Source organism: Mus pahari, chromosome 9, assembly GCF_900095145.1.
Source record: "Mus pahari chromosome 9, PAHARI_EIJ_v1.1, whole genome shotgun sequence".
Lineage (NCBI taxonomy): Eukaryota > Metazoa > Chordata > Mammalia > Rodentia > Muridae > Mus > Mus pahari.
Window position 1 is genome coordinate 44,699,868 of NC_034598.1, and position 12,596 is coordinate 44,712,463.

Here is a 12,596-nt window from a genome sequence, read left to right on the forward strand (position 1 = left end):
AAAAAAAAAAAAAAAGAGTTGGGATATTTACACCCAGGTCTAAAGGGAACCCCCTCCCTCAGACACAACCACAGGCCAAGGAGAAGTAGGGGTCTCCCTGCACTGCCTCTGGTCCGACCGGTGGGAAATAGGTGTGTTTGTTGGAGACAGATGTGTCCTAAGAAAGTGACTAGTATCTTGTCATCCCAGCCCTGGAGAGGCAGAGACAGGAGGATCAGAGTTCTAGGTCATTGTCCACTACACATTGCCTTCCCGAGACCCTGTCTCACAGGGACAAAAAGGAAGAATTTTGCAGAATCTTGGAAATCCACACAAATTGGGACAGGTGTCAGCTCAAGAGTTGACAGTCAGAAGACATCACAGAGGAGGAGGAGGAGGAGGAGAAGAAGAAAGAGGAGGAGGAAGAGGAGGAGGCAACCCAGCTGCCGCCCTTGACCTAGTCCCCGTCAGACCCTGGAGGCTCCCCTGATCCCACTCACTTCTCAGATGAAGCAATGGGGTCAAGGAGGTGCCTGGGTGCCGCCTACCCAGACAGCTGGGCCTGTGGGCTACAGCTGACCCTCTGCACCTGGGTGGACAGGTGCTCCAGGGTGTCTGCTTGCACGGGGACCCTCCAGGCACCCTGAGGTGGACAGGTGCTTGGTGACCTAGGGATTTGTGCACACATGTGACTGTCCCTATGCAGCTAAGTGCAGAGGAAGTGCTGCAAACCACCAGCCCAAGGCAGAAGCTTCTTTGCTTACCTGTTTCCAGGGAGCCTGTTAGTGTGTTACCCCTCATGGAAGGCCACACTACTGTTAGATATGTGTTTGAGGGGGCATACTGTGAATGGACAGGATGGAAGAGGGGTGGCTTTTCCTGCCCCGGGGGTGATGGGGTGGAGGTGGCCCTTGCTCAGCAGCATTTGAGAACCCTTTGGGGTAGATGCCTTCCAACCTCTCCCTTCCACTAGTTTTAGGAACCCAAATAGGTTAGTTCCCAGGCTGATGAACCACCTAGCTTCCAGGATCCCTGGTGGTTTTTCGACATCTGATACAGACCTTGTGGATGAATGAGTGCATGTTCCTGCTCCTACAGCCCTGACCTGGCTTCAGTGCACTGTTTTCTAGTCCCAGCCATAAGGCAGGCAAGCAGGTATGGGAAACCCGTGAGGACCCTCCAGGATGCACCGGATCTATCGGATACCAAAAGCATGTCGAGTCTGTGACTGTGAGCCCAACAAGTCTGCTGTAGAGGGCGTGGGTGTGCATGTGTACAGCGTGGCATGTCATAGGATGTGTGTGCTGTCTGAGGCGTCCCTCTGCCGCACAAGGCCCAGGTCTGGGCAAGAGCCTGAAGGGCCTGGCCTCCCAGGCTTTCCTATTTCCATTCCTGGGGTGTGACTCAGGAGGGATGAGTCACAGGAACTCGAGCCTAGCCCGCCCTGGCCGCAGACCCCTTCCAGAAGCAGAGCGCAGTCTCTTTGAGTGGCAGGGGCCCAGACATCTGGGGCCTCCTGAGAAATCAGAGCCCACTCTGTAGCAGAAAGGCAAGCTTTAACCCTTACAGGTGACTCTGGACTCACTAATAGGGAGGGCCCAGGTGCCTCTGACACAGCTCTCTTGTGCCCACCCGGGAACGTGAGTCACAGGCGTAGATGGCTACATTATCTCCGTGGGTGCTGGCCCACCCAGTCACGCACACCTAGCCCTGCCCTGAGCATCTACATCCAGGTTGTGTTCGTGTATGTTGGCGTCACAGCACCCTGCCCACCCATCCTGTCCTTAGGGAACACAGGTCAGTCATGCAAAGATGACTGTGTCCCTCTTCACACATATTTGACAAACCCATTTCCTCTGTCCACAGGATCCAGATGTTTTCTTTAAATCCTTACATTTCCATCTATGTCCCTACGGGTCTTCTGCCCACGTGCACACATGTGCGCCACACCTGGCAACAGATAGATGCATAGGCTGCATCTTCCACCCTGGCTCTGGTCCCAGAGGATCCGGGGCCAATTGGGCGGGTTCCAGGCTTTGCCATCACGGTCCCACTTGTGCGCCCCCGCCGGGCAGAGGCCAGGTGCAGTGTCCCCGGCCCCCGCCCCGGCCCAGAAGGGGGCGGTAATTACCCGGCCCCGGGGTGCCCCCACACACACGCGCGCCTTTCATCCCGAGCCACGCCCGTCCCCAACCCAGACGCTTATTACCACCTCCCTCCCGGTCATTAGCCTGGGTCCGGGAGGACCCGGCGGGCGGACGGAGAGAGAACCGGGGATGGGGAGGTGGAGGCGGCACCCCTCATCCTCTCTATAGCGACGCCCAGCAGCGGAGTAGGGTGCAGGGTAAGCCCGAGATCAGGACGGACTGAACTCGCCCTCTAGAGGGTGCAGCTGACACCCTTCCCCCCTCTCGGATTTATACAAGACACATGGGATCTCTTTGGGAGCAGCCACTACTATCCGGATGGGCGACGCTGGGCCAAGTGCTCTACCCAGACGCGCAGGAGCAAACTTCAAGTGTGCAGCCCAGCTACCACCGAGCTGGGCTCAGCGAAGGTAAACTAGCACTGACACTGACAGTCTTGGTTTCCGTCAGTGATAACTGTCCACGAAGGCGACGTCTAGTGGCCATACCCTGGCCAAGCAGCTGGCGGCCGCCTGGAAAGAGGTGGGACATGAGTCCTGAACACTCCAGCCGAGGCTGTAGCGCCCTCTCCTGTCGTCATCGGGCAGGGAGCACTATTTTTGATTCTCCCGTGGTTCAGGGATTCACAGCGTTGGTGGATATGAGGTGTGTGTAAGAGAGAGTTTCAGCCTCTTTTAAAGCCCACCAAAAGAAACAAAAGGTCATGGTGGCACGCTGAGCCACCTGTCCACGTGGTCACAGGTAAGTACACGGGACACGCTTTAGACACAAGTACACCAAAGGCTCAAGAAATGCACGCTGAAGCGGTATCCATTGGTCAGACATTTTCACGCTTTTCTGGGGCTCGAAAATGGCTATGGATAATGGTGGAGCCCAGCCCAAATAAGCCTGTTGGTAGTAAGCTTAGTAAGTGGGTGCTGGTTGAATGAATGAATGAATGAATCAAAGACTGAGTACGGCAATTCTCAAAACCAGGAACTGGAAGTTGTCAGAATGTGAGCCAGGCTAGGGGCCCAGCATGATCCTGGGAGCTGGGATTACAGGGATCCGATTTTCCCTCCTGTGGGCACATAGTAGGACTGCTGCTTCTGGCTCTGCTGGCTTGTGGTCCAGCGGTCCCTGCAAGGCACGATTCCCTCCCCCCCCCCCCCCCGTTGCGCACATTGAGGGAGGGAAGGCATCTTGGTCTCTCAGCTCTTTTTAATAACCTCCTTGCGTGAGTGGCTGACGCAGCAGGCTGCTGTGACGGGCATAGGAGGGCTGCGTGCAGAGAGCGAAGTGCAGAGGGGGTGGCCATGAGTCACCAGCTGCTGTCAAGGGGGAGGGGAGCATCGAGTCCCTGAGGGGTCCTGGTATTCTTCTCCTGGTGACAGCTGGGTCACCTCGACCAACTTCATCTGAAGGTCAGTGAGTCTGAGGCTTGGAGCAGGGTTGGGATGTCTCAGTTCTCAATGTCACCAGACTGTACTCTCTCCAAGGGGCAGTGCTGAAGTGTGGCTTTCCAATCACTGATATATAGGGCAATGTCTGCATTGGTTTGTTCCTCAGGCCGTATAGTAAGCAGAAGCCATCGAAGTGAGAGGTGAACTGCCTTAGATGGGGGTTAGTTAGGATCCTTACAAAGGTGACTCAGGACTCTCAGAACCACAGCGGAGGGAGATGAAAATGTAGCCTGGAGACGAGGGTCTGTCATCACAGCTACATGGCAGGTGAGGCTACAGAGTTCAAGGATAGACTGAAAAATGTAGGTTGTCTCAAAGGACCAAAATGGCCTAGCGGTAAAGGGCTCTTGCAGAGGACCTGGGTTCAATTCTCAGAATCCACATAGAGGTTCATAGCTGTCTGGATCCAGCTGTGCTGCATCCAGAGATCCAGCACTCTCTTCTGGTCTTTGTCAGTGCAAGATAGGCATGTGGTGCATAGACATTCAGGCCAAACACCCATATGCATCAAATTAAAATTCGTTTTTGTTTTGTTCTCTGTGGTGTGTGCACGTGTGTGTTTGTGCACGTGTGTGTGTGTGTGTGTGTGTGTGTGTGTGTGTAAGAAGGCTAAGGATGTAGCTAGGTTTAGTCACTGCTTAGAATTCCGCAGTGAGGGGTTAGGGGGCGTGGCTCAGGGATAGAAATCCTTCCATGGCATGTTTGAGACCCTGGGTTCTCTCTTAGAACATGCAGAAAATGCAGGTACACATAGAAAAGGGTGGTGTTTTGCCATCTGTATGATGTGGTAATGTACACCTGGTTAGGGATGGGCAGAAATCAGGGTTCAAATGGTAGAGCGGGTTGAGATTTGTAGGAAAACTGAGTTGGGTGCAGGTGAAGTGCTGCAGCAAATCTAGAGGAGAGAATCTTGACATTGTGATTAATACTGGGATGGAAATTTTAGGGCTGATCTTATGGAGTGTCTGTCCTTGGGGTCCAGAGAACTGTTAGGCAGCAGTTGTATTGGGGGGTTCTTTTGGACTAGAGTAATTCGGTGGTTTTGGTGTCATGGGCAAGAATGGAGAAGAGGGACGAGCAAGATGACTCAGTGGATAAAGCTGCTTGTGGCTAATCCTGAGTATGATCCTTTGGACCTACATGATGAAAGGAGAGACTCCAGAAAATTGTCTTCTGGCTTCACAATTGCGCCTCAGTTAAATAACTGTAATAAAATATTAAAAGAAAAAAAAAGAGCGGATAAGTGTTAAGTAGATGAGTCAAGGTGGGAACCATGTTTGGGAGTCTCATTGAGGTAGCAAAAGCTCTTTAAAAGCAATGTCTTGGAGCTCTTTGTTCCCCGCGGCAGGACAAACGGGCCAGGAACGCGGAAGTGGGTCAGCTCCGCCTCCAAACTCGCTGTCGCCGCCTCCTAGTCGCTAGCGGGCGGGGTGGATGCGGCCAGGACAGATTCCAGCCAATCAAAACACTCAGCGCCTCCGCGCGGACAAGAGCGAAGCCAACGGAGTCCCGCCCCTCCACCGAGGCGCAGATGCCGAATCTGAGGCGTCTGATTGGTCAGCGCGGCGTGGTGGGCGGGTTCAGGGGCGTGGCTCCAGGGGAGGAGTATATCAGGCGGGACTCGGGCGCTCCCCCTCGCACTCGCGCCTTAGGAAGCTTGGGTGTGTGTGGCGCGCTGTCTTCCCGCCCGCGTCAGGGACCTGCCCGACTCAGCGGTGAGGGCTCTGGCGGCACCGGCTCTGAGGGGCCCGGGGCGGCGGGCGGCCTGTGACTCTCGGGCGAGGCGGAGCCGCAGCGGCACGCCCCTGGGACTTGGGGGCGGGCCCGGGTTGGAGTCCGCCCCGCCGGCGGCGAGGCGGGCAGCGGGACACCGGGGTCTCGCGCTTGTAGGAGGGCGTCCTCCACCGCGCGTCACCCCCGGCCCGATGCCGACTTTAGCGGTGGGCTTTTTTTTTTTTTTTTTCTTGTAAAATGGCCGCCGCGATGCTTTGAAAAGCTTTGCCGGCGAAATGGCGGGACTGCCGAGTGCCCGGATGGAATGGCGCAGGGTGCGCGCGTGGCGCATGCGCTGCTCCGGGGGCGGGGCGCGCCTACCTCCAAAGTCCGGTTGTCCGTAGATGTGGAGCTGCGTCGCGTGCGACCCTTCTACTCCAGCTGGATCTACCTCGGTTTTCTCTTCCCTTGTGGTTCCACGTAGGAAAAAAAAGCACGTGTAGTTTTGAATGTTGCCCTTTTGTGCCCCAAGTTTGTTGCCCCCAAGGTAGACTGGTTTAGTGGTATAGTGGACTTATTTTCCAAGTTACTGGGTCCTGGTTGTCCCTAGCCAATAATGACTTTGTCCAGATACCACGCCCCTTTCGGTAGCCACGCCTCTTGGGCCAACCTCCTCTCTCCCTCGAGTCCATCATGCAAAAACATTTCTCCAGTCCTTGGTTGAGTAAGCTAGGCATCCCACAACTAGCACACCACAGTACCTTAAAAACGTATTTCAGTGATGAAGCTTCTCTGGCCCAACAACTCTTATGCTCGTGAGGGTAGGCAGTCGCTATTATCTCTGTCCCCAACCACACACATTTGCAAAGTGACCATGCCATTTTGATCCTAACCTTGGGGTTCTCTGGCCAGGTGTAATAAAGGCCCACAGCAGGAAAGGAACTAGAATATCGAGCCCTAGAATCATTTAAGGTTAGCCTCAGCTATAGGACAAAGTCTTCCATGTTCGTTTGGGATGATAAAAGCAAAAAAGAGTTCCCTCTTGTGTTTTTGAGACAGCATGTAGCCCACAAGGGTATTGCACTTGCTGTGCAGTTGTATTTGGTTTTGGATTCTGTTCCTTTGTCTCCAACTCCCACAGGCTAGGCGAGATGGGTGTTCGTTTTGAAACTGTCTCTCAAATTGATCCACAGTGCCCTTTTTCTCATTGATCTTCCCACCTCGGTGACTTGAATGTCTGGATGAGAGGTGTGAAAGAAACCTCACTTGAGGCTGAGGGGCTGAGGTTTCCCAGTAAGGCCATGGGGTTCCCCACCCCCAGGCTGCCCCTCCCAGTGCTCCACCCCCCAGAGTTTCTTTGTGTACTCCTGGTTATCCTGGACTCTCTTTGTAGACCAGGCTGGCCTCAAACTCAGAGGTCTGCCTGCCTCTGTCTCCCAAGTGTTGGGATCAAAGGCGTGCACCACCATGTCCAGCTGTGGGTTAACTTTTATTTATATATATATACATATACATACATATGTATGTAGGTAGGTAAGGGATGGGAAGAGGCAGCTTTAACTCCTTAAAGCTTTCAGTGACTTAGCCTTACAGGAGTTTCAAGGCCATCCTGGACTATAAAGGGAGGAACTGTCTCAACAATTTTTTAAAGGCAAAGAATGTGGGGGGCTGAAGAGTTGGCTCAATGGTTGAGAGCACTGCCTGCCTGCCAGAGGACCCAAGTTCAATTCCCAACACACACATGGCACCTCATAACTTAACTCCCAGGATCTGACAGCCTCAGAGACATACATGGAGACAAAACACCAGTGCACATAAAATACATTACTCTTTTTTGAAAAGGCTAAGAATATGCTTCAGTTTCTGGAAGGGGTGGTGGTTATGGCAAACATCTGTGGTGTGTGCATAGGCTGCCATGGCATCAGATGAAGGCAAGCTTTTCGTGGGAGGACTCAGCTTCGACACCAACGAGCAGGCGCTGGAGCAGGTCTTCTCCAAGTATGGGCAGATCTCTGAAGGTGAGGCTTGGGTCAGGATCACTGTTCTCGGTTTCTGCTTGGGGGGTTGGGGGGCAGAGGGTGGACTGGACACATCTAATGCCTCTCTCCTGCAGTGGTGGTGGTAAAGGACAGGGAGACCCAGCGATCCCGAGGCTTCGGGTTTGTCACCTTTGAAAATATCGATGACGCTAAGGACGCCATGATGGCTATGAATGGGAAGGTGAGGATCAGGTCAGCCAATTTAGCTTGGATAGGCCTGGTGTGGAATGGGGTACAGTGGTCCCCGCTTTGTCCTGCAGTCTGTGGACGGGCGGCAGATCAGAGTCGACCAGGCTGGCAAGGCTTCTGATAACCGGTCCCGAGGATACCGGGGTGGCTCTGCTGGAGGCCGGGGCTTTTTCCGTGGGGGACGCAGCCGGGGCCGAGGGTTCTCCAGAGGTGAGTGTTAGGGTGCCTTGGCAGCTGGTGGTGGCACTGCAGCAGGCGTAGGGACTCCCTGACTCTGTTCTCTGCCATCTACAGGAGGAGGAGACCGGGGCTATGGAGGTGGCCGCTTTGAGTCCCGGAGTGGGGGCTATGGAGGCTCCAGAGACTACTATGCCAGGTGAGCCAGATGGGAGGGAGCCTCAGGGATGGCAGCTGGGCCTGGGCTGTAAACAGAGGGGGGAGGGGCAGTGCACCAGGGGACGGGCAGACTAGTGCAGATGGTTTGGTTTTGTTCTCTGCTGAGAACCCACTCTCACCAACTACACCTGGTACGGGGCTGAGCCTGGGTGTCCATGTGTATCCTTCCACAGCCGGAGTCAGGGTGGCAGCTATGGTTACCGGAGCTCAGGCGGGTCCTACAGAGACAGCTATGACAGTTATGGTAAGTCTAGCTCCAAGGATGCCATCTGAGTGGCTGCGGTTGGGCTCAGTGAACCCTTGTGTCCTCAGAGCATCTTAAGCCGCTCAGCCTGGGGCGTAGCTACCAGGCCTGCCGCACAGGTCAGGGCGCCAGGTGCATGAAACCCTGTGCCACCTCCCACGCGCGCGGGCGGAGCACAAGCTCCAGTGACTTTACACTGTCCCGCTTCTGTCCTCAGCTACACACAACGAGTAAAAGCCCTCCGCGTCCAGATCGTCCTTCCATGGCTGTAATTAAGATGGGGGAGCTTCGCTGATCGTTGTGTAGTGAGCACCTTGTTCCCACTTTTGTAGTCCTTTCCGTTCCTACCCATGAGCAGCCTGCTTCTGACCCAAGATGGCCTCGTGACTAGACCTGGTTTTAAGGAAGCGCTGTCTGTTTTTAAGCATTCTTAAAAACGTTTTGGAAAGCACTTCAGATTTTACTGTTTACCATGAGCCATGGGCTTTTGTTTTTTTCTAAATTGTCGGGTTGTGTGGGTTTTGGTTACTCGTTTTTTTAGGGTTTTTTGGTTGTGGTTTTTTTTTTTTTTTTTTTTCCTCTTTTTTTGTGTGGTCGCCCATGAAGTCTGGCGCCCCACCACTCCAGAGATGGAATGGACTCGATTTGAGCAAGCCATGGCCCTCCAGCTCCCCAGCCCTGCTTCGGAGTTGCAGCAGGTCCTGCCCATCGGGCACATGTCTCAAGCCCATGGGGAGCATAGCAGTCCGGGAGGCTGTGGAAATGTTTATTTATATTGTCCTTTTTTTACCGAAGACATGCATACTCCATCGATGTTGTATTCACAGTGGATGAGGAATTCTTGTACGCAGTTTCTTTGGCTTCACGAAGCCGATTAAAAGACCGTGTGAAATGAATCTCGCTCTGACCATTTCCCTTTCATTGCCGATACTGAGCTGCGGCTCCGTGGCCAGCAGAGCAGCTAGGAAGGCAGGGCAGTGCGGGAGGCAACAAGCAGCCAAGTGGGGACGGGAGTGGGCAGTGCTGAGGGGCAGCGGGGCGGCAGAGGCCCCGGCCAGTGCAGGGCCGGGTGCAGGCAGGGCCAGCGAGGCTGCCTAGCGGCTGCGCCCCGCCAGTTCCAGGCATTCTCTGCTAGCCTCCGAAGCCGCAGCCCTCGGGGGACAGACGCGAGCCACAGACCCTCCGAGACTCGCCCGCTGCTCCCCCGCTAGCTCTGCAGCTGGCCTGTGCCTCGAGGTAACACTTTCGCTCGCGCTCGTGTCGCATCCCTCCGGTTTATAGGTTTATAGCTCACTTGGACAGAAACTTAGACTTGGGGTTGACCTTTGCTTCCTGGAAGTCCGAGTCAAACTGGTGGTACCTCCTGCCAGTCTTCCCGCGGCCGGCCAGAGCCACCGGGCGCCCTGCCTTTGTGGGCATGTTTTTGGTCCCTGCTTGACAGGCTTTAGACCTGTGCTACTGCCTTTAGGTTTTGCCCAGAGCCCGTGAGGCTGTTGAGCGGGACAGAGCCCGGCTCTGCTCGAGGCGGGCTGCAGAAGGGCGCTGACGCCCTGGGCATGGCCACCTTGGGACGAACCACATGGGCGCCGTGAGGGTGGGAGGGCGCTGCAGGCCCACGGGGATGCCAGAGTCACGCGCCTTTGTTTGGCAGGATGAAGGGGAGCCAACCTGAGCCATGGAAGGATGGCTGTGACTCTGGGTCCTAGAGGGTTCCACAGGATCTGGAGCCATAGACTGCACACAGTTGGCCCGGTGAGTGCCTGAGGTCAGGGCCTGGGATCCTTGGACACTCGGGGTACACAGAGGGTTGGGGGATCCCCCACCCCTAGAAGCTGGACTGGACTTTCCCTGATTGATCTCTTCTCTTCCTTTCCAGGCAATTCCTGAGCTAGCACCTGGCTCGTGGGCGACGCAGGCTTCCTGTGGGAACAGAGAAAGCTGGGCTGGCGTGGTCGCTGGGACAGAATGTTGCGGGGGCGGGGGGGTTGCCTGAATAAAGGGCTGTGACCCAGAACCCCCGACTGTGTGGCTTGGGTCTGAGACGTGGCAGGGATGGGGGTAACTAGGGCGCAGCGGGGAGGAGACTTAGTGTCCACCCATCTCCACAATCAGGCGCTAAGATGAACAACCCTGGGGCTGCGCGGGGCATTGTGGGCGGGGTGGGGCTGTGTGCACTTCCGCCTCAGCTCCGGCATGGCACGGCGCATGCTGCTGCTGCTGCTGCTGCTGCTCCTCTGGTGTAGCAACTCGGGTTCTGCTGAAAACTCCAGCTTGCCGGCCCCACCTCATAACCACACAAGCGGGGGGCTCCCGGACAGAGACACGGGCTCCGCGTTGCTCCGCTTGTTCTACGTAATCACTGGGCTCTGCGGCCTGATCTCGCTTTACTTCCTCATCCGGGCTTTTAGGTGCGTTAGCGCGGCCAATCAGCATCTACTGAGTCAGGGGGAGGAGGAAATGGGCGGGAGGGCACGTGATTCAGGCTTCGGACTGGTTCTTAATCCTGTCCTTTAATTGTGATTTTAAGGCTGACCTGGGTGGGCAGCGACCTCAGTCTGGCCATCCTCCTACCTCAGCCTCTCTGGTGCTGTGGTAACAGGGGTGCAAGAAACCGTGCCCTACTGCAGAAACTTTTTCCTTGGCTGAGGCTGATAAAAGTTTTGCCTAACACGTGCAAAGCCCTGTGTGCTAATGCACGCCTGTCATCTCAATACTTGGAACTGGAGGCAGGATGATTCGAAGTTAAGGGGCAGCCTGTGCTGCAAGACACTGACTCAAAGAAAAAGGGAACAGCCTTTCGTCTTCCGTTTTTTTCTTAGCTGCTATGACAGTGCCTTGGGCTTTAATTAGGAAGCTGTGGCTGGCAGTCCAACCCAATAGTATCCATGCCTCTACCTCACTGTGCCAAGAGTTGCTCCTGTAGTTCTTATAACAAAGGATTCACACCTGGCAGGTGCTTTGGGGGAGGAGGGAAGCATTGCGTGGGTCCCGTGGACTTGGTGTCACCAGTGATGAACTTGCTTCTGAGGGTGTTTGTGTCCTGCAGACTCAAGAAGTCACAGCGAAGGAGGTATGGGCTCCTGACCAACACGGAGGAGCATGAAGAGATGGCCTCTCAGGACAGCGAGGGAGAGACTGTCTTTGAAACCAGGAATCTGAGATGGTAGGAAGGACTTCATCACTGAGACAGACTAGCACGGGACAATGTCTCTAAGAGGGTTCAAGGTCTATCTCAGAGCTAGAGTCCCCCAGTGAGGGTGCCAAGGAGGTGGCGTGTCAGCAGGGGTTTTGGAAGCTCTAATGGAAACAGATGTTGGAGGAGAGTACCACACAGGGCATGTGGTACCGCAGAGCGGAACTGCAGTGAGAATGGAGGTGGCTTCCTCAGGGTTCTGAGCAGAGCTGATTGTCCTGTCCTGGCGATGGCTAGTATAGAGACAGGACCACAATAGGCACTAGATCTGGCTTCCCAAGGGCCCTGAAGGAGGTGGACACCAGCTTTAGCATCTTCTGTGGTCTCCCTATCCTGGTGACCCTGCAAGGGACAGCTTCTGCAGGCTGGGCTGGGCTGGGCTGAAGGTGGCCCCGTCCAGCCCCTCCCTTTCCATCCCTTGTCTGTCCTGTTCCTCCCCTTGCAGATGTTGAGATGGAGATGACAGGCTGCAAGGACAAGAGGACATGTATGTAGTTCTGTGAGCTCTGATGTCAACCTTCCTGGACGGAGCCTGCACAGGCCCTAAGAGGCTGCATGGGCCAGGACAGCATAGAGACCTTGAGACTACCCCACAGACTGGAGGCCCCCAAGGCCAGGCTGATGCGGGCTGCTCTGTCAGCCTGCCTCCTGTAAGGGATGAGAGCATCCTCTGATGAGGTGTGATGGAGCAGGCGGGCCTTGGGATCTCTGTGCACCTTCCTGCTGCTTGGGCAACAATAAATGAAATGGTGGCTTTGTAGCTTATCTGAGACCTCCCCCTTGATGCCACACTCAGGTGTCCTGGTGAAGGCTCTCCTGTTCATGTCACTGTCCTTAGAGACTATTTTTTTTTTTTTTAGATTTATTTATTTATTATAGGTAAGTACACTGTAGCTGTCTTCAGACACTCCAGAAGAGGGAGTCAGATCTTGTTATGGATGGTTATGAGCCACCATGTGGTTGCTGGGATTTGAACTCCGGACCTTTGGAAGAGCAGTCGGGTGCTCTTACCCACTGAGCCATCTCACCAGCCCTTCTTCTTCTTTTTTTTTTTTTAATATAGTATAGAATAGAATTTATTTAGGGCATGGGGAGGGGAGTTAAGAGGGTAGCAAAGGCAGAGAAAGGCAGAAAGAAGGAGAGAGTAGAGAAATTGGGGGCCGGCCATGGCCACATGGAGAGAGGGGGGAGGGCAAGAGGGGCGAGAGGCAAGAGTGTACTAGGGTGAGAGTGAGAGGACGACTACACATACTT

The 12,596-nt window shown here is 54.9% G+C and overlaps 2 protein-coding genes across 2 annotated transcripts; both read left to right on the top strand.

Moving 5' to 3' along the window:
- The first annotated feature begins 5,205 nt into the window (after positions 1-5,205).
- Cirbp (cold inducible RNA binding protein) lies at positions 5,206-9,045 on the top strand. Its single transcript, XM_021204621.1, has 7 exons — positions 5,206-5,283; positions 7,191-7,299; positions 7,395-7,501; positions 7,581-7,719; positions 7,804-7,885; positions 8,079-8,149; positions 8,367-9,045. The coding sequence occupies exons 2-7, from the start codon at positions 7,197-7,199 to the stop codon at positions 8,381-8,383; spliced, it is 519 nt and encodes a 172-aa protein (XP_021060280.1). The 5' UTR covers positions 5,206-5,283; positions 7,191-7,196; the 3' UTR covers positions 8,384-9,045.
- Positions 9,046-10,326: 1,281 nt separating this feature from the next.
- Positions 10,327-12,172, top strand: C9H19orf24 (chromosome 9 C19orf24 homolog). Its single transcript, XM_021204622.2, has 3 exons — positions 10,327-10,557; positions 11,196-11,312; positions 11,788-12,172. Coding segments are annotated over exons 1-3 (333 nt in total). The 5' UTR covers positions 10,327-10,342; the 3' UTR covers positions 11,789-12,172.
- Positions 12,173-12,596: the final 424 nt, after the last annotated feature.

Excerpts from the sequence above, each read along its gene's own strand:
- Cirbp (XM_021204621.1), top strand. The coding sequence starts at position 7,197 with ATGGCATCAGATGAAGGCAAGCTTTTCGTGGGAGGACTCAGCTTCGAC. Across the intron at positions 7,502-7,580 it reads TGATGGCTATGAATGGGAAG|TCTGTGGACGGGCGGCAGAT; the intron begins GTGAGGATCAGG and ends TTTGTCCTGCAG. Across the intron at positions 7,720-7,803 it reads GGGCCGAGGGTTCTCCAGAG|GAGGAGGAGACCGGGGCTAT; the intron begins GTGAGTGTTAGG and ends TGCCATCTACAG.
- C9H19orf24 (XM_021204622.2), top strand. The coding sequence starts at position 10,343 with ATGGCACGGCGCATGCTGCTGCTGCTGCTGCTGCTGCTCCTCTGGTGT. Across the intron at positions 10,558-11,195 it reads TTCCTCATCCGGGCTTTTAG|ACTCAAGAAGTCACAGCGAA; the intron begins GTGCGTTAGCGC and ends TGTGTCCTGCAG.